At 36.1% G+C, this 24,427-nt stretch overlaps 1 protein-coding gene across 4 annotated transcripts in view; it reads right to left on the reverse strand.

The window, feature by feature from the left end:
- The window catches only part of FERMT2 (FERM domain containing kindlin 2), a 90,878-nt gene that overhangs the window by 39,302 nt on the left and 27,149 nt on the right, over positions 1-24,427 (reverse strand). For all 4 annotated transcript variants that reach the window (XM_059373225.1, XM_059373224.1, XM_059373223.1 and 1 more), the window contains exon 3: positions 16,973-17,206. In XM_059373225.1, the coding sequence (XP_059229208.1) occupies positions 16,973-17,206 (234 nt within the window). The remainder of the gene's footprint in view (positions 1-16,972; positions 17,207-24,427) is intronic.

The following is a 24,427-nucleotide window of genomic DNA, read 5'->3' on the forward strand; positions in this document are numbered from 1 at the left end:
GAATGCCTGGCTCAGTTGGTAAAGCACATGACTCTTGATCTTGGGTTCTAAGTTCAAGACCCACACTGGGTGTGGAGATTACTTAGAAACTTTTTTTTTAAAAAAAACCTTAAACAAAGCAAAACAAAACAAAACAAAACAGGGGCGCCTGGGCTCAGGTCATGATCCCAGTGTCCTGGGATCGAGCCCTGCATCAGGCTCCCTAGCCTGCTTCCCCTCCTCGCCCTCTCTGTCTGCCTCTCTGCCTGCTTGTGTGATCTCTCTGTGTCAAATAAATAAATAAAATAAAAAATCTTTTAAAAAAATCTTTAAATTAAACAAAACAAAAACAGTTCTTGGGCCACCTGGGTGGCTCAGTTGTTGGGCATCTTGCCTTCAACTCAGGTCACGATTCCAGTGTCCTAGGATCAAGCCCCATGTTGTTGTATCATCAGGCTCCCTGCTGATCAGGGAGCTTCTCCTCGCTTCCCCCTCACCAGTTCTCCCCTACTTGTGTTCCCTGTCTTTCTCTGTCAAATAAATAAAATCTTAAAAAAAAAAAAAAAGTTCTAAGAGGGAAATATACAGTATTATATAGGCCTACATCAAGGAACAAAAAAGGTCAAAGGAACAAGTTAATCTCATACATAAAGGAACTAGAAAAAGAATGAAGCCCAAGGTAAATACAAAGGGGAAAATAATAAAAGTTAGAGCAGAAATAACTGACATAGAGACCAAAAAAACCAAAACAGAACAAAGATAAAAGAAATGAAGAGGTAGTTCTATGAAAAGACAAACAAAATTGATAAACACTTAGAAAGACTCATCACAAAAAAAAAAAAAAAAAAAAAAAAAGAGAGAGAGAGAAAGGACCCAAATAAAGGAAATCAGAAACGAAAGAGAAGTAAAAACTGACCTCACGGAAATAAAGGATTCAAGAGAATACTATGAAAAATGATATATCAACAAACTGAACAACCTAGAAAAAAGCAAATTTCTAGAAAAATATTATCTTCTAAAACTGAATCAGGAATAGAAAATCTGAGCAGACTACTCATAACTAAATAGGTAATCAAAAACTTACCAAAGTCCAGGACCAGATGGATTCATGAGTGAATTCTATATTTAGAGTTCACACCTATTTTCCTCCAAGTATTCCAAAAAAACAGAGAAAGGAAAGGTTCCAAACATGTATCATGAGACCAGCATTATCCAGCTACAAAAACCAGAAAAAGATACAACAAAAAGAAGAAAACTACAAACTAACATCTCTGATGAATGGATGCAAAAATCCTGAAGAAAATCTTAGTAAATCACTTTCAACAATACATTAAAAACATCATTCACCACAATCAAGTGGGATTTATTCTGGGATGCAAGGATGGTTCAACATTCACAAATCAACACGATACACCTTATCAACAAAATGAAGGATAAAAGTTACATAATCATTTCAATTGATGCAGAAAAAACATTTGATAAAATTCAACACTGATTCCTGAAAGATTCTCAAAAAAGTGGGTGTAGACAGAACATACCCCAACATAATAAAGGCCAACTATGAAAAACCCATAACTAATAGTATACTCGGTGGTAAAAAACTGAGAGCTTTGCTTCTAAGATCAGGAACAAGATATTCAACATAGTACTGCAAGTACTAGAAACAACAATCACAAATAAGAGGCATCCATATTGGTAAAGAAAAAGTTAAACTGTCACTATTTGCAGATGACATGATTCTATAAATAAAAAATCCTAATGACTTTGCCAAATAACTACTAGAAGCAGATAGTAAAATTACAGGATATAAAATAACCAGATTCAGTAGCATTTCTATATACTAGTAACAAAGTAACAGAAAGAGAAACAATGGACAGTTATTAAGAAAACTCTGCTTATAATTGCACCAAAAAGAACAAAATACCCAAGAATAAACTTATGAGGAAAAAGACCCGTACTATAAAACAGATGAAAGAAACTGAAGACACAAACAAATGGAAAGATATTCCATGCTCATGGATTAGAAGTTATACTGCTAAAATGCCCATACTACCCAAAGCAAACTACGGATTCAATGCAATCTCTATCAAAATACCAACATCATTTCCACAAAAATGGGACAAATAATACTAAAATTTTTATTTAACTACAAAAGACCCTGAATAGCCAAAGCAATCTTGAGAAAGGAAAACAAAGCTAAAGGAATCACAATTCCTCAGTTCAAAATATACTATTATAAAGCTCTAGTAATCAAAACATAAAGATAGCATAAAAATGGCATAAAAATAGAGGCATTGGCATAAAAATAGATGCACTGATTAACGGAACAAATAGAGCTCAGAAATAAACCCATGCTTATATGGTCAATTAATTTTGACAATGGAAGCAAAAAAATATAAACAAAAATAAATGTATATGGAAAAGACAGTCCCTTCAATAAATGGGCCAGGAAAACTGGACAGCTACATGAAAAAAATAATGAAACTGGATTACTTTCTAACACCGTATACAAAAATGAACTCAAAATGGATTAAAGACTTAAACATAAGACCTGAAACCATAAAAACTCTAGAAGAGATCACAGGCATTCTCTAACAGTGACCATAGCAACATTTTTCTATGTCTCCTGAGGCAAGGGAGACAAAAGCAAAAATAAACTAAGACTATACCATAATAAAAAGAAACTGCATAGCAAAGAAAACCATCAACAAAAGGCCACCTACAGAATGGAAGAAGATATCTGCAAATGATATATCCAATAAGGGGTTAATATCCAATATATATAAAGAACTCATACAACTCAACATCAAAAAACAATCCAATTAAAAAATGGGCAGAGAACCCTAACAGATATTTTCCCAAAATTCAGATAGCCAAAGACACATGGAAAGATGCTCAATACCACTAATTTCAGGGAAATGAAAATCAAAATCACAGTGAGATACCACCTAACATCTGGTCAGAACAGCTAAAATCAAAAAGACAAATAAGTGTTAGCAAGGCTGTGGAGAACAAGGAATCCTCGTGTACTTTTGGTCGGAATGTAAATCAGTACACCCATTACAGAAATCAGTATGGCGTTTCCTTAAAAAATAACAGAACTACCATATGATCCAGTAATTCCACTACTGGGTACTTACCCAAAGAAAATGAAAACATAAATTCAAAAAGATACATGCACCACTGTTTATTAGGAGCATTATTTACAATAGCCAAGATATGGAAGCAATCGGTTTCCAGTGATAGATGAATGGATAGGAAATGTGGAGTGTGCACGGGTGCACACATATACAAATGTTATGCAGCCATAAAAAGGAAGAAATCTTCTATTTGCAATAACATGGATGGACCTAGAGGGTACTATGCTCAGTGAAATGAGACTGAGAAAGACAAAAACTATATAATATCACTCATATGTGGAATCTAAAAAGAAAAAAAAAAAGAATTAACAAAAGGCAGAATCCGATCTATAAATACAAAGAACTGATGGTTGTTGGAGGTGAGGGGTTTGGGGGGGATGGGCAAAACGGGTGAAATGGAGTAGGAGATACAGGCTTCCAGTTATGTGGATGAATACTAAGTCGTGGGAATAAAAGGCAGTGTAGAAATATAGTCAATGATAATGAAATAGCATGTATGGTAACATATGGTAGCTACTCTTGTGGTGATCACAACATGATGTATAAACTTGTTATATCTCTAAGTTGTACACCTGAAACTAATGTAATATTGTATCGACTATAATAATAATTAAAAAAAAGATCTTGGATATTAACAATGGGGAGAGGGGGTCTTTTTTTTTTTTAAGATTTTATTTATTTGAGAAGGAGAGAGAGAATGAGCAGGGGGAGGGGCAGAGGGAGAAGCAGGCTCTCTGTTGAGCAGGGAGTCCGCCATGAGACTCAATCCCAGGACCCTGGGATCATGATCTGAACCAAAGGCAGATGCCTAACTGGCTGAACCACCTAGGCACTCCCCTCCAATCCCCCTTTTTGAAGAATTTATTTATGTATTAAAGAGAGAGAGAAAGAAGGGTCCTTTTTCTTCAATTTCTTTTTTTCTTTTTGGTTGAGGTTTGAATTTATATAAAATCCACAAATATCAAATGTATGCATCAATACTTGGGTAACAAACCTCCAGATAAAAATACAGAACGATGGAAATTTAAATTTGATAACCACAATAAAAAAATCCAATGGAGACATTAAGTCAGGTAAAAGGACCAATCCAACCACAACATCTGACTAATTACTAGTTATGGAGAGAACAGAGAAAACAGAAGGGAAGAATTAGGGCATATTACCATGAAATTTCAACATGGTAGGGAAAAGAAAAGATCCTGAAACTAATTTTCAAAGGAAAAAAGCAGCCTACAAAAGGATGAAAACAAAATTAACAACACTATCAGGGGGCGCCTGGGTGGCTCAGTCATTGAGCCTCTGCCTTTGGCTTGGGTCCTGATCCCAGAGTCCTGGGATTGAACCCCACACCAGGCTCTCTGCTCAGCGGGAGGCCTGCTTCTCCCTCCCCCACTCCCTCTGCTTGGTTCCCTATGTCTTCGTCAAATAAATAAAATCTTAAAAAAAAAAATAAAAAAAAACACAACACTATCAGGACTATTCATAGCAATGCTGGAAGCAAAAACACTATGTAACAATGACTTCCCAATTTTGAGGAAAAATAATTTTCAACCCAACAATTCTATCAAAGGACAAAATGGTAACACCTCAAAAATTTCTATCTCATTCACCTTTTTCCTACTATGCTGATGAAGGATCTAGTCCACCAAAATAAGTGAGCAAATCAATACTGGAAAATGCAAGGATCAAATAGGAGACAGGAGAAGATATTTTGCTTAGACAATAATGAAGGGCTGTCCTGGAGCTACAACTATACAGCTTAGCCTAGAAAGCATCCACTTCAGACTGGAGCAGGAGGATGGAGGGGCTTCAGACTGTCTAGGAATACAAAAAGGGGGCAGGGAGGAGATTACTGCAGAGAATGCAGAAGAATCAGCCCTGGATATAGGTTGAAAACTAAGTAAATGATAAACAATTATGCATATGAGATGATAAAGTATAAATCTTGGTTCACCAAGTAAAAAGATAAACTTTATTGAAATAATGTAAACAATAATTATTTAGTCAAATATTTTAATAATTATAAGAAGAGGGAAAAGAAACATTTGGGTAAAAAGCAATGAGCACATATCTAAAACTAATAAATAAAAGTACATTATTTGGAATTCTGGAAATAAAAGTCAAACAAAATAGTGGGAAATGGAACTAATGTGATTAAGAGCTGGGGAGAAAGAGGGCAGAAAAGTGGTTTTTTAATGTTTTAGGTCCCTCTTTTTTTCAAGTTTTAAATTCCAGTTACTTAACATGAGGTGTAATAGTTTCAGGTGTAGAATTTAGAGATTCATCACTTACATACAACACCCAGTGCTCGTCACAAGTGCCCTCCTTGATCCCATCACCTATTTAACTCCCCCCACACCCTATGTCATAAGCTGCACTCCCTTTTTAAAGATCTGTTTATTTAATAGAGAGAGTACATGAGAGCAAGGTGGGAGGAGAGGGGCAGAGGTAGGAGAGAGAGAATCTCAAGCAGATTCCCCACTGAACATGGAGCCCGATGCAGGGCTCGATTCCACAACCCTGAGATCATGGCCAAAATCAAGAGGTGGGCATTTAACCAACTGAGCCACTCAGGCACCACCCCGTCTTTTTAAAAGATTTTATTTATCTGAGGGACACCTGGGTGGCTCAGTTAAGCATCTGCCTGTGGTCATGATCTAAGACTGGGGATTGAGCCCCAGATTGTGCATCCTGTTCAGCAGGGAGCCTGCTTCTCTCTCTCCCTCTGCTGCTTCCCCTGCTTGTGCTCTCTGTCAGGTAAATAAATAAAACCTTTTAAAAAAAAAAAAAAACAACCAAAAAAGAAAGATTTTATTTGAGAGAGAGCATGCACAAGTGGGGGTGGAGGAAGGGGAGAGGGACAAGCAGACTCCTGCTGAGCATGGACCTCCCCACCCCCACCGCAGGGCTTGATCCTGGGATCCCGAGATCTTGACCTGAGCCAAAGAAGTTAGATGCTCAACCAACTAAGCCACCCAGGTGCCCCTGTCATAAGCCCTTTTAACTCTGCATCTGCTGCTCTGATTTTTAAAAAATTCAAAATCTTGGTGCTTACTCTATAAAGTATGTATTGTAAGGAACAAGATGAATAGAAGAAGCTGCTGAACAGTCTAGGGGAGAGATGGTAGTGATGTGGTCTATTACAGTAGTGGGGATGGCAGATACAGAAAGATGTGCAAAGATTTAAGATCTGTCCAAGAGCCAAAATAACACTTCTAGGTGATGAGATGAGATGAGTAGGTGAGAAAGACAGTGGTGCTAAGGATGAATGACGCCCAAGTTTCTGGTATGTTTATCTGGGATAGTGGTGTTTTTTACTACTGTGGAGACTTCTGAGGGTCAGTGTGGAGAAGTACAGAGATTTCAGAAGGAATAGCATTAGCTCAGTTCTGAACATACTTAAAATTTCTGTGGGAGGAAATTGTTATTAAATACAATGAGCAAATGATGGCTTTCTAGAGAGGTATAATGCTGGAAGAAAATAAAAAATGAAAGGTCTCAAATAAAATGGGAGTAAAAGGAACTTTATTTACCCTCCTGCTTTATTTAAACAGTAAGGAGGGGGAAAATCACTTTTCAGACATTAGACAACAAGGAGCACAGGACAGAAGAGAAAAAACAAAACAACACAAAACAAAACCAGGATGAGTCCTTGCAGTACACCAGCTCGCTCCTTAGCAGTAATTCAGGGCAGGGAAGGGGCACACATAGCCAGAAATTCAGGGAGGCCAAGACACATAATTTGTGAGTCAGAATACTAAAGAAAAGGGAAAACCAGGGAGAGAACACTGAAGAGCTGCTGTTACCCACTGAAGTCTGTCTGAATACTGATCTGTGTATTTATATGGGGGAAAGGCCTCCTGAAACACAGGGTATTGAAAAGAATCCTCAGAAGAGGTCCAGAGCTAATGGTGGCTCTGGACCTACCCTAAATAAGGTTAAAAGTATCAAAAGGGCCCAAATGATTCCAAGTAATTTAACTTTTTTTAAAAAAAGATTTTATTTATTTATTTGACAGAGAGAGAGATCACAAGTAGGCAGAGAGGCAGGGAGAGAGAGGGGGAGGCAGGCTCCCAGCTGAGCAGAGAGCCCAATGCAGGGCTCGCTCCTAGGACCCTGAAACCATGACCTGAGTCAAAGGAAGAGGCCTAACTCACTGAGCCACCCAGGCGCCCCAGTAGTTTAACTATTGACTCCCCCTCTCAAAAAAGAAAGCAAGCCAACACTACTTAAAAGGAATACAAAAAGATACCCAGCCACCAAAATATACAATTTTGGCATTTGATCAAACATTATCAGATATAAAAGAGGCAGGAAAATACAACCCGTTACCAACATTAAGGGGAAAAAATAAAGTAACTATCTATGTATCTAAAGTAACTATCTATGATGATAGACTCAGTAATCAAAGATATTAAAACAGCTATCAGAAATATATTCTATATAATAGAGGAAAGCATAAACATAATGAGAAAAATGAAAGATTTCTAGATTTTTTTTAAGATTTTTTTTTTTTTTTATTTGACAGAGAGAAATCACAAGTAGATGGAGAGGCAGGCAGAGAAAGAGAGAGAGAGGGAAGCAGGCTCCCTGCTGAGCAGAGAGCCCGATGCGGGACTTGATCCCAGGACCCTGAGATCACGACCCGAGCCGAAGGCAGCGGCTTAACCCACTGAGCCACCCAGGAGCCCCGATTTCTAGATTTTTTTTAAGGCCAAAATCAAACTTCTGGTCATGAAAATACATATGAAATGAAAACTACACTGGATGAGGTTGACAGCAGATTAGCAAGGTATCAGTGAACATGAAGATAAAAATGGGCACTATCCAAAATGAAAATACAGAGAATGAAGACTCGGAAAAAAGGAATAAACAATAATAATCACCCTAAAATACATGAAACTAGAGGATGGGAAACAAAGGATGGGAGTTGTGGGAACGGACACTAAAAATTATTTGAAGAACTGATAAACTATCCACGTTTGGGGCACCCTGGGTGGCTAAGTCCGTTAAGCATCCAACTCTTGATCTCAGCGTCGTGAGTTTCAAGCACCATGTCAGGCTCCAATTGGATATGGCGCCTACTAAAAAAATAAAAATAAAAAAATAAAAAAAAGAAAGAAAGAAACATTAAACTATCCAAGTTTGATGAAAACCATAAACCCATAGATCTAAGAAATGCAATGAACCTAGAATAAAACAAACCTAAAGAAAATTATGCCAGGACCATAAAATTAAATTGCTAAAAACAACAACAACAACAACAAAAAAAACAAAAAAAAAAACTGAGTAAGAATAAATTCCTGAAAGACTAACAGAGAAAGCACACAGAAGAAAAAATAAAATAATAATAAAAGACTTCTCAGAAATTACATGAACAAGAAGACAACAGAAAGACATGTGAAAATTACTGGAGGGGAACAAATTTAGGATTTTTTACCCAGCTGCAATATCTTATAAAAATAAAGACAAAAATCGAGACTTCTGTAGACAAAGAAAAGGTGAAAAGTATCACCAGCAGACCTGAACTATAATTGGGTTATATAAAGTTTTTCAGATAGAAGAAAAAGGATACCAAATGAAAAGTATTCTCAAAGACCATTAAAAAATGGTAAATGTGTGAGCAATTAAAAAGACCACTTTTCTGGGGCACACATCCAACTCTTGGTTTTGGCTCAGGTCATGAGACTGAGCCTCAAGTCAGGCTTTGCACTCAGCATGGAGTCAATCTGAGATTCTTTCCCTCTTTCTCTGCCCCTCCCCTTCTGCTTGCACATGCACACATTCTGTCAAATAAAATCTTTAAAAAAATTTCCTTACTTTCTACTACTTTGAAAAGACAATTATTGCTTCACAGGAAAAGAACAATATATGGTGACTTTCACAATATGTGGAAGTAAAATATATGATAGTACCAAAAAGGAAAGGAAAGGGGATATAGAACTTATTACTGAAAGATTATACGTTGTACATGTAATGCTATACTATTTGAGCATTTGTTGTGGTTAAGTTAGTCATATACTATAAATTCTAGAATATTAAAAGGCAAAAAAAAAAAGGCAGTAAAATCTACTTAAGTCATGGGTAGAAATAAATATAACTTTAACAAACCCCTGTCCATCAAAACAAAACAAAAAAATAAAACATGTAGAAATTTAAAAATAAAATACTGTAAGTAAAACAAATACACGTGGCAGACCTAAACCTAACCACAGTGATAATCACATTAAATATAAATGGCCTAAAGAGTTTATAAAAGGGCAGGGATTGTCAGAATAAATGGAAAAAGCAAGTTCTAGCTATACGTTGTTTACAAGAAACCTAATTTAAAGCCATAAATTAAAAGAAACAGGATAATAAAAAATACAAACCATAAGATAGCTGCAGCACTTTTAAATACAGACAAGGTATATTTCAAAGCGAATATTATCAGAAATACAGGTCATTTCATTGTTAACAGAGAATATTCATAAAGAAGACAAAACAATTTTAAATGTGTGCGTATACTAATACCTTTTTCCATTTGTTATTTGTTTTTGTTTTTAAATATTTTATTTATTTATTTGACAGAGATCACAAGTAGGCAGAGAGGCAGGCAGAGAAAGAGGGGGAAAGCAGGCTCCCTGCTGAGCAGAGAGCCCGATGTGGGGCTCGATCCCAGGACCCTGAGATCAAGACCTGTGCTGAAGGCAGAGGCTCCACCCACGAGCCATCCAGGTGCCCCTACTAATACTACTTTGATAAAACTGACAGATGTGAAAGGAGCAAGAACAAACCAACTATTATAGATGAAGACTGTAACATCCCTTTGTTTTTCAACCAACTTTGCCTGTCATTTTATAAAGCATCGCCACCCAATGATAATATACATTCTTTCCACATGCACACAGAAAGTTTCCTGTTTGGGGATAAGCATCACTTGACAATGATGTGTTAATCTTTTATTACTAGGCCCGATTTAAAATTTTGTTAATGATTTTTATGTCTATGAATAAAAATCATAAAAGAGATCATAAACTTGTCGTTCTTCATCAAAATTAAAATTTATGTTCTTCAAAAAAACTTAAAAATTAAAAAATAAACCACAGTGATAAAGTACTTGCAAAACATAAATCCAATAAATTTTCTATATCCAGAATATCTTAAAAAGTGCTTACAGTTCAGTAAGATGACAACAACATAATTTTTTTCTTTTAAAAAGGGAGGCAAAGGATTTAAACAGATACTTTACCAAAAAAATACGTATGAGTAATCATGTAAAAAGATCCTCAACATCACTAGTCTTTAGCATAATGCAAATTAAAGTCACCAGCACTTACTACTCTACATCCACTGGAACAGCTAAAACTAGAAAATGCTGCTGGAAGTTTTAAGCAATTCTTCATTTCTTTTTCACCTTTGTCATTATAGAAAAAGTAATCATCATTACTCCTAAAACAAGCCCTTGCATTAGAATCTCTATGTATAAATTAGGCTACCAAAATGAAATTACTCAAATTTTTAAAAAAATGTTTTTAAACACAACTGAATTTGAGTTAGAGTTCTGTTCCACTACTACAGTCTACTACTATCCACTACTACTATCCCTACCAAATAGAGAACTTTGTTAGAACAGAAAGGAAAAAGTATGAACGAATTAGTATTGGTCAAGACTCAAATTGTTTATGTACTGATGATATGAAATGGCAGCATAGTGCCTCTATGTAATTATCAGTTAAACTTTGGGAGAATTTTCATTTCTTCTTAATAAGGCTCTACAAATGTAGAGCCTACACCCTCCAAACACATGTTACATCAAAGAGCTTAAAGTACTTGTGCCTAGCCAAAAGTGGTTCTTTCAAAAAAAAAAAGAGGAAGTATAACTAAAAACCTCACTTAATCATTACATAAAAGTATTTTCTTAAGTTAAATTTTAAAAGAAAGCCAATATAATTTTTACTAAATAAAACACTTGAAAACCAATCTGCCAAAACTCACATAAGAAATAATCTGAAGAGACCTCTGTCTATTAATGAAATTGAATCAATAATTAATAACCTTGCAAAACAGAAAGCACTAGGGCCAGAGGTTTACTGGTGAATTCTACCAAACACCTTTCTGGTTCTATTGAGATACTGAGATACCTTTATACAATTAAGATATATAGCATAGTAACTTGACTTATGTACACTGTGAAGTAACCACCACAGTAAGGTAACAACCACTCTTTAATATAAGTAAACACACACATGCGCACACACAATATCTTTGTGACTAGAACTCTTAACTTTCCAAGATGCCATACCAGCATTAACTATAGTCTTCATGACATTCATCACATTCCCAATACTTACTTATCTTACAACGGAAGTGTGTGTATCTTTGACCACTTTCATCCAATTCCCCCCACTCTCCATCTTCTGCCTCTGGTAACCACAAAAATGATCTTTTAGCTTTTTTGTTTTTGTTTTGGGTTCCACATATAACCAAGATTATACAGTATTTTTCTCAGACTTTTCTTCATTTAGCATAATGCCTTCAAGGTCCATAGTGTTTTCACAAATAGCAGGATTTCCTTCTTTTTTATGGTTGAATAATATCTGTGTGTGTGTATCACAACTTTTTTATCCATTCATCCGTCGGTGAATACTTACACTTTTCCTTGTCTTGGCCATTGCAAATAATGCTGTGATGAACACGGGGATGCAGATATCTCTTCACAACAGTGGTTTCATTTCCTTCAGTTATATTCCAAAAGTAGAATTGCTGGGTTGTATGGTAGTTCTATTTTTAATTTTCTGAGGAATTTCTATTTGGTTTCCATTGTGGCTGGGTTCCTTTTTCTCCATATCCTTGCCAGTATTTATCTGTCTTTTTGACAACAGCCATTCTAACAGGTATGAGGTGACAGTGTGGTTTTGGTTTGTATTACTCTAATGATTAGTGATATTGAACACTTTTTCATGTATCTGTTGACTATTTGTATATCTTCTTTGGGAAAATGTCTATTCAGGTCCTTTACCCATTTTTAATTGGATTTTTGTTTGTTTGTTTTTTCTACTAAATTGTATGAGGTCTTTCTATATTTTAGATATTTATCCCTTCTCAGTTACAGGATTTGTAAGTATTTTTCCTTATCCAGAGATTTTCATTCTGCTGACTCTTCCTTTGCTGTGCAGAAATTTCTTGGTTTGATACAATCCTACTTATTTATATTTGCTTGTGTTTTATGTGGTATAACCAAAACACATAAAACACACATGGGTCAGGACCCATGTCAAGGAGCTTTTTTCCTATCTAACAAACACTTAAGGAAGAAATTATATTAATTCTCTAAAATCTCTTTTGGAAGATAAAGTGGAGGGAATACTTCCTAATTCATTCCATGAAGCCAGCATTACTCTAATACCAAAATCAAAACCTTTATAAAAAAAACTACAGACCAATATTATGCAAAATCTTCAAAGTATTAGCAAATAGACTTCAACAATGCATAAAAAGAATCACACACCGTGACCAAGTGAGATTTATGACAACTATACAAGGGTGGTTCAAGATCCAAAAATCAACATAATCCATCTCATCAAAAGACTAAACAAAAAAGACTAAAGAAAACTCACATGATCACATCAAAAGATATAAATAAAGCATGACAAAATCCAATTTCAAGTTCATGATTAAGAACTCAGTAAGCTGGGGCGCCTGGGTGGCTCAGTGGTTTGGGCTGCTGCCTTCGGCTCGGGTCCTGATCTCAGGGTCCTGGGATCGAGCCCCGCATCGGGCTCCCTGCTCCGCAGGAAGCCTGCTTCCCTCTCTCTCTCTCTCTCTGCCTGCCTCTCTGTCTACTTGTGATCTCTGTCTTTCAAATAAATAAATAAAATCTTTAAAAAAAAAAAAAAAAAAGAACTCAGTAAGCTAGAAAGCATTCTCAGCTTGATAAAAAATACAAACACCCCCACCAAAAACCCTACAAAACCCTTTAGCAAAGGACATACTTAACAATGATAAACTTGAAGCTTTCCCACTAAGATCAAGAACAACACAAGGATGTCCTCTCTTACCACGACTATTCAACATCTTACTCCAACTACTAGCTAATGCAGTAAGACAAGAAAAGAAAAAAAAAGTATATAGATTGGGAAGGAAGAAGATGGTCTTCATTCACAAATATACTCATCATTCCTACAGAAAATTCAGAAGAATCAACAAAAACTCCCCTAACAAATAATTATAGGAAGGTTGCAGGATACATAGTAAATTTATAAAAGTATATTACTTTCCAATATTCCAGCAATGAACAAGTGGAATTTGAAATATAATACACAATACTGCTTCCATTAACACATAAAAAGAAATACTTAAATATAAATCTAACAAATATGTATTAAGATCTTAATGAGGAAAACTATAAAACTGTGAAGAAAGAATCAAAAAATAAATGCAGAGATGTTCCACATTCAAGTATACGAAAATTCAATATTCTTAAAGATATCGGTTCTTCTCAATTTAATCTACAGATTCAATGTAATCAAAATCCCAGCAAGTTATTTTATGGATACCAACAAACTGATTCTAAGGTTTATATGGAAAGGTAAAAGACCCAGAATAGCCAAATCATACTGAAGGAGAAAATCAAAGTTGAAAGACTGATGATACATGACCTCAAGACTTATATAAGCTATCAAAATCAAGACAGGGTGCTACTGGAAAAAAAACAAAAACAAAAACAAACAGATCAATGGAACAGAATGTAGTACCCAGAAATAAACCAATATAAGTGCAGTCAAGTGATCTTTGACAAAAGAACAAAGGCAATATAACAAAAGATAATTTTTAAATATATGATGCTAGAACAACTGCACATCCCATGCAAAAAAAGCAATCTAGACCCAGGCCTTACAAGCTTCACAAAAATTAACTCAAAATGGATCACAGACCTAAATGTAAAACACAAAATGATAAAACCCCCAGATAACACAGAAAAAAAAAATCATGATGATCTTGAGTTTAGTGATGGCATTTTAGATATGACAATAAAGATGTGATCCACAAAAGAAGTAACTGATAAGCTAGACTTCATTAAAATAAAAACTTTCTGCTCTCTGAAATTGTCAGAGAATGAAAAGACAAGCCAGACACTGGAATAAAATATTTGCTAAAGGAATATCTAATATAGCACTATTTTCCAAAACACTACACTAGGAACTCTAAAAATTTGACAGTAAGAAAACAAACAACCTGGTTAACAAAATGGGCCAAAAGGGACACCTGGATGGCTCAGTTGGTTAAGCATCTGACTCTTGATCTCAGTGTATAAGTTCAAGTTCCCACACTGAGCTCCACATTGTGCATTAGAGCCTACTTAAAAAAAAAAAAAAAAGACTGAAGACCTTAACAGACACCTCCATAAAAAAGATGTACAGATAGCAAATGACCATATGAAAAGATGCTCCACATCCTATGTGATCCAAGAAATACAAATTAAAGTAACAATGAAATGTCATAGCGCATTTATTAGAATGGCCACAATCCAGAACATAACAGCATCAAATGCTGGTGAGGATTCAGAGCAAGAACTCTCATTCACTGCCAGTATGAATGCCAAATGGCACGGCTACTTCGGAAGACAGTTTGGCAGTTTCTTAAAGAATTAAACATATTTTTTTCCTATGTTCAACAATCACACTCCTTAGTATTTACCTAAAGGAACTGAAAACATATGCCCATACAAAAGCCTCCACACAGATGTTTATAGTAGCTTTACTTGTTACTGCAAAACTTGGAAAAAACTAGCGATGTAGGTTCTGCAGCTATGTAGGATAAACAAACTGGTACATCCAGACAATGGGATATTATTCAGTGCTAAAGTGAACTGAACTATCAAGCCATGTGAAGACATGAAAGAAACTTATATGCATATTACTGTGCAAAAGAAACCATTGGAAGAGACTACATACTGTATGACTCCAATTGTACAATATTCTGGAAAAGCCAAAACTACAGAGACAGTAAAGAGATCAGTGATTGCCAGGAGGTAGGGGAGAGGGAAGACCACAGATTTTTAGGGCAGTGAAACTGCTCTATATGATACTATAATGATGGATACATGTCATGTCTTTGTCCAAACCCACAGACTGTTAGTGGGACTCTCTGTACTTTCTATTCAATTTTGTTTATAAAGTTTATGAACTTAAGAAACAGATAAATGATATAAACGGGTAAGTAAAAAAAACCCACAAAAACCTTAAATGACTAAGAGATACAGAAATATACTTACCTTTATGAGCTAAAATAAAATACTGTATTTTTTCACTCAAAAAAGTAAACACTAAAAACTGACAATATTCAAATGTTAGTGATGATTTGGGACAATGAGTTTTCATATGTTGCTGCCCGTAATGTAAATTGGTACAGCAGTCCCCATTAACCCATTATTTAATTTTCCATGGTTTCAGTTAATTGTGATCTAGAAGCAGATGATCCTTCCTCTGATGTACCATCCAGCCTAATGCTGTGTAGCAGTGCCTATATCCTTCACCTCACTTCATTTCATCCCATAGGCATTTTATCATCTCATATCATTACAAGATAAAGAAGTCTGAGTCAGTATAAGAGGATATTTTGAGGAACAGACCACATTCACATGACTTTTATCATAGTGTATTATTATAATTGACCTATTTTGTTTATTATTGTTAATCTCTTATTACACCTGATTTGTAAATTAAACTTTATCATAGATATGTATGTATAGGAAAAAAAACAGTAGATATAGGGGTGCTATCTGTGGTTTCAACATCTACCAGGGGTCTTGGAACATATCCCTCACAGAGAAGTAGGGGACTATTGTATAACCACTTGAGAAACTCCCGCATACAAATACAAACTGCAAAAAGAAAAATACCCAAAGAGTTATGGCAGCATACTGTTTATGGATATCTAAACACACAAATATGAAGAAATGCATGTACATATGTGTGTGCTGATGTATTTTTAAAAGTACTAGAAGGATATACACACTGCCTTATGACAGTGGTTGCTTTGTGAAGGGAAATTATAAGAGTGTGACTCAAGAACTTTATTATTGTGACTTTAAAAAAGTTTTGCAAAATATCAGTTATTAATTTTAAGCTAACAGGAATTAGGTAATTTTCATATAATTCCTTCTACTTTTCTGTAACTTTATTTTTTCCTAAAAACCCCATTAAGCATAAAAAAAACCACTATAATTTCAGTCATTAGATCAAAACAGTAATGTTCTACATCTCCCCTAAATCTATGGTATAAAAGAATTATGTACTAGTGATAATGGCAATAGTTCATTTTCTCTGATAGTTGAATACTTCCTGTCATATGACATAACTAGGTCAGCCAAAAGTAGTCCACATTTCATTTCAGAAAGCATAAACAGAATCACTACAAGAGCATTCAAGTTGTAGGTGAACTTCAAGTTCAAGTTGCTTAAGGAAGATAACACTCATGGTCATTTCCTTAGGAGCTATGTCAGGCCTTCAGTGAAGGAAGTGACACTATGTGCCTGAATCACCAAAATCAAATAGTGATTTATGTGAAGGAAACATTGCAAAACCTATATCCTGAAAATAATGCCTTTTTTCTTTTCCTTCCCAAGAAATAAAAATTAAGTCATCAGAATGAAGTATTACATAACACTTCTAGTAAGGAAAGAATCCTGTTCGATCTTACCTCAATATTTCTTTATCTTAAAGTAATAAAAAACTTTCAAGAATAAAGTGAAAAACTGACATATACATACAGACATAGCTCACCCCAACCTACTCTTTGAAATAAGCTGTTAATCATCAGTCATATATACATCACACCACTAATACTTTCATGAAGAATTTGATACTTACTAAAAGTCTTACAGATGTCAGAAACAGCTTTGAAGACTCTATCAGAGAAATTCACTTTCACCTTCACATACTTCATGTTGGGAAGCTGCAGGCGGAGCAGTTTGTGCTGGGGGGTGAACTGAAGCTTAGCATCTGCCTGAATGCCATACTTATCCAAGGTCCAATGTGTTTTAAGAAGCCAAGTTCTCTTCTTTTCCCACCAGAGAGCATGGTCAGACCAATCCTTTTTTACATCTATTAAAAAACAAGCAATAAACAAAACACTTAAAAATCACTAAGATTACCTAGAGAGAAATTCTAAGAAGAAAGCTAAATTGGGTATTTAATACAAGCAACTAATTAAAATACGAAGTGTCTGTTATGTGATAGATAAAAAAAGAAATCCTCAAGAGCTGAGAAAACACTGTGCCCTTGAAAGCTATACATAACGTAGCTGAGGCAGAGTACACAGTGTAACTAATCATCAGGTACAATATAGGGCACAAGGATGAAAAGAGAATATACTGTAGTCACTCAGAAAACAAAGGGAAAACCCTGGGAACTAAACTTGGAAAAATTAATAACGAAGTGGAGTCAGTGGGTTCTAAGCCCAGCCTTAAGGAAAAGACAATATTCTGATAAAGCTGGTGAGAAGGCTGAGGTTTGTTTATAAGGCTGCAGATGTTGTGAGGTGTACAAGGAGTAGTGAAGACGAAGATGGGGAATTCAAGTAAACAAAAACCAATATCCTAGGTGAAGAGTGTGGAGAAAAACGTTCACGAGTAAGAGAAACAAAACAAAACAAAACAAAACACTACATCCCAAATATACAAGCTGTCCCAAATACATTTCCAGAGAAGTAACTTACAAGTTACATCAACCCAACTTTTCCCCCAACATATTCTGATACAAGTGTAAAAGAAAATGTTATTACCTGTTAAACTATTTGACAGCCTTATGCAATTAAATTAAATGAAACCAAATAAAAGAATAAACACAAGATCTGGCTTACCTCAGTAAACAGATCATAACAAACATGCAAAATAAAATCCAACTTCAGCTATTTTTTTAAAATAGCAATAAAAGTGAAGACTTTTTAGATAAGTATGCATTAAACTAAGAACCAAAAAAGGAGATACGATATTTCAAAAAAAGAATAGGCAGGGTGGGGCACCTGGGTGGCTCAGTCATTAAGCGTCTGCCTTCCGCTCAGGTCATGATCCCAGGGTCCTGGGATCAGGGTCTGGGATCCGGGGTCCCAGAGCCCCACACCGGGCTCCCTGTGCTGCAGAAAGCCTGCTTCCCACTCTCCCATTCCCTGTGCTTCTGTTCCCTCTCTTGCGGTCTCTCTCTAATAAATAAAATCTTAAAAAAAGGAAAAGAAAAGAAAGAAAGAAAGAAAAGGGCACCCAGGTAGCTCAACTGGTTGAGTGACCGACTCTTGGTTTCAGCTCAGGTCATGATCTCAGGGTACTGGGATTGAGCCTGGAGTGGGACTATGAACTCAGCTCTGAGTCCTGCTGGAGGATTCTCTCTCTCTCTGACCCTCCTCCCACTTTCCTCTAAACATACTCTCTAAAATAAATAAATCTTTAAAACAAAAGATTGGCCAAAGCCTTCCAGGGAAAGGGAAAAGCAAACAAACAAACCTGGAAAATAGCATTCTTACAAATAAAAAAACCAATTATCATGATTCTGATAAAAAGCTAATTTTAATACAGACTTTTTTTTTAAGATTATTTATTTATTTATTTGTCAGAGAGAGAGAGGGAGAGAGAGTTAGCACAAGCAGAAAGAATGGCAGGCAGAGGGAGAAGCAGGTTCCCTGCCGAGCAAAGAGCCCTATGTGGGACTCAATCCCAGGGCGCTGGGATCATGACCTGAGTCAAAGGCAGCTGCTTAACCAACTGAGCCACCCAGGCGTCCCAATTTTAATAAAGATTTAAAAAGCACTGGTCAACTTTCAGAAAATGAGCTCAAAAGCATATGCTAATATGAAATTTTTTTAAAACACAACTTGTATACCTGAAAGCCTCATATAGTAAAAAGTAAAACTTTTGCGCTGATTATGTGCCTGGAAACCCCTCTCTAATGGTGAAACTTACATCATACGATTTGAACTTCTCATTGTAGAAGAAACACATCACAAGTGGAAAAACACTTTCAATTCCCCAGCCGTTAAAAGAAATTTAATCAGTAAGTATTTTTTTCTTTTTAGATTTTATTTATTTTAGAGAGAGACAGAGACAGAGCACAAGCAGAGGGAGCCGCAGGCAGAGGGAGAAGCAGGCTCCCTGTTGACCAAGGAGCCTGATGCCTGACTCGATCCCAGGACCCTGGGATCATGACCTGAGCCAAATGCTTAACGACTGAGCCAACCAGGCATTCCTAATCAGTAAGTACTTTAATAGGAGAACTGTAGTTACTTGTGATTACACTGTCATTTTGAAATGTTATTATTTGTTTCGGGAAAACCCAGTCAATCATGTTATTTGAAGTTTGGCTGTAGAAATACATATAACTACTATTTTATAACTACTCACTTCATTCTGTGACACAATGTGTATAGTGCCCTGAATCTTAAGTTAATTTTCAGCACAGAAAATGTCAATTAACTTTTAAACACAGAAAATCTAATCTTGCTCACAGAAAAACAAAGTTGGGACCTTTTCATTTATTCTGAGGTAAATGGTCACACAAGTTAGGTGATTTACTTTTTTCTTCATGACTAGAAAACCCAAGACAGAAAAAGAATGGTACAAAGAATGTACCAATTTGAGTAAGGCTGAGCTGAACTGAATTAATGGCAGGTAGGCATAAAATACTTTCTTCCCCATTCCTCAGTCCATTCACTCTGCTGTACTCTCGTGCCAGGGTCAATCACTAAGGAAGCTATATCTCTCCAGTGGGGGGAGAAGGGAAGAAAAAGCTGTATACTACAACTACTACTACCACCACCAAAAGTCTGTCAACCAACTATCATTTGAATTCCTTCAAGGGTAAACCTGAAATAAGAACTTTGAGGGGAAACATACTTGAGGGGATTAGGGACAGTGAGATGGACTGCTGTTCATAACTGGAGTTCAGTCCTGCTAAAGACCCTCTAGACTAATTATGTGGAACATGCCTAACACTTGGCCCACCTAAGGAAAGAAAAGCTATCCACTTCCTTGGTTAAAGGTTGTCCCCAAGGCCATTAAATTCCTACTGCTTTCTGGATGTCATGCATGTAGTTGACCACCCTTCACTCAGGCAGAGGAAACTCACAAAGTCCCAAGTATTTGTATCAGGACATTTACAGAAAAACTTTGTGGGCCCCTGACAAATGACAATCTCAACTTCACATCAATTAGACTTCAAATTCTAACCTGAATCAAGCACCTCACCTGATTTTCCTTTTTAAAAATCTGACCCTCCCCATCAATTCCACTTCCCTTTCTCACAACAAAGGAGCAGCACACCTGTATCCAGCAAGAATAAACGGGAGTGCAGCCCCACGCAGGGCCTTATCCTAGAAACCTGAGCCGTAACCAAGAGTTGGGACACTTAACCGACTGAGCCACCCAGAGGTCCTTTTTTTAAGTAGGCTCTCTGCCCAGCCTGAACTCATGACCCTGAAATCAAAACCCCAGCTGAGATCAAGTCAGATGCTTAACCAACTGAGCCACCCAAGTGTCCCTACAATATCAATTAAACAGTGACTGGAAAGATTCTATAAAGCTCAAAACACATTTATAGTAATTACTCTTTAATCTGCTTTTCAGCAGAATCATTGTGTCACAGTTTCACTTCAAAACTTTTTAGAGACTTGATTGAGCTCTCTTAAATACGCAAAACAATGTTTTCTTGGTTTCTAGGAAATCTTCCTCTGGTGCTACTTTGAAACTAATACTTACACATGAAGACCCACAACTGGCTTCACCCAGGTTCTCATAAGAATACAGTTGTTCTATTCAGATGCAGCAAAAACTTATTTTAAACACTGATCAAAATCCCAAGAAAAATGATGGTGTATCAATTGAGAATCAATTCACCGAGGCAAGCACAAGAACCAACTGTACATCAAAAATGCTTAATGAATTTTGTGTGTATATGTGTAAAGCAGTATATTTTAATGTAATGACTCTTGGTACTTAAGTTATCTAGTACACTACAGTGCAGCTTGTCTCTACAGTGCAACTGTAACTGGTATAAACAACGTACAAATCTACAAGAGTAGATTTCCGATATCAACATATATATTTACATATTCCTCCCATTAAAAACTGAATAGAGGCATAAAAAACTTTGATTTTAAAAGTAAAATGGTCAGGGCATCTGGGTGGCTCAGCTCTTAAGCGTCTGCCTTCAGCTCAGGTCATGATCCCAGGGTTCTGGGATCAAGCCCCACATTGGGCTCCCTGTTCAGTGAGGAGCCTGCTTCTCCCTCTTCCACTCCCCCTGTTTGTGTTCCCTCTCTCGCTGTGTCTCTGTCAAATAAATAAATAAAATCTCTAAAATAAATAAAAGTAATGGCCATCTATAAAATAATTATGAATAAATGAAAAGCAAATGAAAATGCTACTTACTTGTAAAACAATGGTTTATTTTTCTTTTTGTATTTCTTTTAAAATAATGGTTTATAAATCGTAAGAGGATTTATAAAGTTACTGAAATTCCCTACATTTGCATAATCAAAAAGCTCTGGAACAACTTTCCATGTATTTAACTCCCTTCCACATCAAAATCTGAGCCCTACACCATGTTCTAATAAACAAACATTTCTGATTCTTCAGAATGGTAGTCTTGGTGCTCCAAACGTAGCACTGGACAACTGAATGCAACACACACACACTCTCACTCATAAGAATAACTGGCCTAGAGTGCCTGGGTGGCTTATTGGGTTAAGCCTCTGCCTTCAGCTCAGGTCATGATCTCAGGGTCCTGGGATCGAACCCCGCATCAGGCTCTCTGCTCAGCAGGGAGCCTGCTCCCCGCCCCCATCTCTCTCTGCCTACTTGTGATCTTTCTCTCTGTCAAATAAATGAATAAAATCTTAAAAAAAAAAAAAAAAAAAGACTTGACTCTCAATTTCATTTCAGGTCAGGATTTCAGGGTCATGAGACTGAACCAGATGTCAGGCTCTTCACTGGCTATGGAGCCTGGTTAAGATTGCTTAAGATTCTCTCTCTCTCTACCTGCCTCCCCACTCTCTCAAAATAGTAACAACAACAATAATAATAACAACAACAATAATCACCCTGCCACTTGCTATGGTAGAACTTATTAGCAAGCATCAGCAAGGGGACTTGCTCCATCAATATCATATAACCATTTAAGGGATAGATCATGCTCAACATGTTTTGATAGTTTGTCCAATGTCAGGATTTCAGTTGTGCTCCACGTACAGTGTAACCACCTTCTTGTATTTGGTATACTGTGACGTTAAAATCTTGTATCCAGATTTTTAAGAAGCAATGTACCATAAACACAAATCTTCTCAGAAAGGAACCTAAGGGGGAAAATGTACTACTATGAAGTCATGGTTTTCTTTCTCATAAATTTAGCCTTTTTTAGTAACTTTTTAGAAGTCAAGAATTATTTAGATTATGGTTCCATATACCCAATAAAAGTTATAATAAGTTTCAGTAATATGTGTAAATTTCTCAAAACATTTGCCAACACTGAGTAATGTGTATAATTGTTGAATCACTATTTTGTACACCTGAGACTAATATAACACTATGTTAATTATGCTGGAATTTATAAATTAACTTTTAAAATTAATTTTTAAAAATATGCCAGAATTCTGGAAAGAATTATTCCTGTGTTCCTCCCGTATTTAATACACCCAATTATGTTGTGCTCTGTTCCACATAAAACTACTACTACCTGACAGACACTCAAATTCATATCATTAAAATTTCAAATGGCTAAAACATTAACTGTATCAATAAAAGTCTTCTCATTTGACTATAATAGAATGCTCTTCAAATTCAAAAAGTAGTAGAGTATTTACCCTCAAAGACACCAAGTGTGTATTTTAAGGAAAAGAAGGCTTAGGACTTTCATTATTGGGAGGCTGAGTACACAAACATTGCTTATTCTACCAAATGGCTTTTGGAGCATACACCCGCTCCATCAGTCACAAAAGAATCAAGTATTTCAAAAAGCTTCCTGCTAAGGCAAATACTATGTCCATCTTTATGCAAGGACAGCTACCTTAGACTCTAGAAAATATGAGCACAGAGAAAGGAGATAGACTATTAACACCCTATTTAATCTTTTCCTTATAGGGCCACGATTCCTTCTTGACCATTTTGATATGCAATTCTAAAATGCAGTTATTTACTTCCATTTTTAAACAATCTTAATTGCTTAAAAAGTAAAAAAAAAAAAAGAAATAGTTAACTGAATTAACTTAAGTACCCACATTTCAAAAATAAGTAACTTATTAATAACAATTTGAAATAAACAGGAAACAAAATGTTACTTTAAAGTGGCTTAGATTTGTTTGCGTATTTAAGAAATAATAGTCATTCAGGAAGGAAATACAGAATTTGTTTAGCATTCTTGTAACTTCCATAAACCAAAAGCAAAGTTTATATTAGAAAATCTTTGACAAGTCAAAATTTTATTTTATTTTTAAATTTATTTATTTGACAGAGAGAGGTAGAGAGCACAAGCAGGCAGTCTAACAGGCAGAGAGAGGGAGAAGCAGGCTCCCCTCTGAACAAGGAGCCTGCTGTGGGGCTGGACCTCAGATCAGGACCTGAGTTAAAGGCAGTCACTAAACCAACTGAGCCACCCAGGTGCCCCAACATTTTATTTTAAATTTTAAGTATACAAATACCTTTTGGGCACATGCCTTATTTTTGTACATAGATTTTTCTGTTGTGTTTCCTCTGTTTCCTTTTAGATTCCTCTTTTTTTTTTTTTTTTTTTTTTTATTTTTTTTTTTTATGTTTTTTTTTTTTTATTTTACAGAGAGAGATCACAAGTAGGCAGAGAGGCAGGCAGAGAGAGAGAGAGGAGGAAGCAGGCTCCCGCTGAGCAGAGAGCCCGATGCGGGACTCGATCCCAGGACCCTGAGATCATGACCTGAGCCGAAGGCAGCGGCTTAACCCACTGAGCCACCCAGGCGCCCTTTTTTAGATTCCTCTTAAAACCCCAAATTAGGTAGTATATAACTATTACATGTCAAGAATTTACCCTCTCTTTAATGACAGCAAAAAACTTCAGTCCTAGTAAGCTATTAACAAAGCTACTAAGCAAATAGTTCTGACACCACTGTGAGCAAGCCAGGCAAACTGACCAGACATCATAAGACAGTGTCCCCTTGACCTCCAAAATAAGACCTCCAAAACAAGACGCCCCCATCACACCATTTACTTATACCACCTAGTCACCTATCTACCAAATTTAAAAGAGGATTTTCCCTCATTCATTTCACAACCGGATTGAAACAATTACAGGCATACCTCTTTTTATTGTACT

Source organism: Mustela nigripes, chromosome 13, assembly GCF_022355385.1.
Source record: "Mustela nigripes isolate SB6536 chromosome 13, MUSNIG.SB6536, whole genome shotgun sequence".
NCBI classification, from domain to species: Eukaryota; Metazoa; Chordata; class Mammalia; order Carnivora; family Mustelidae; genus Mustela; species Mustela nigripes.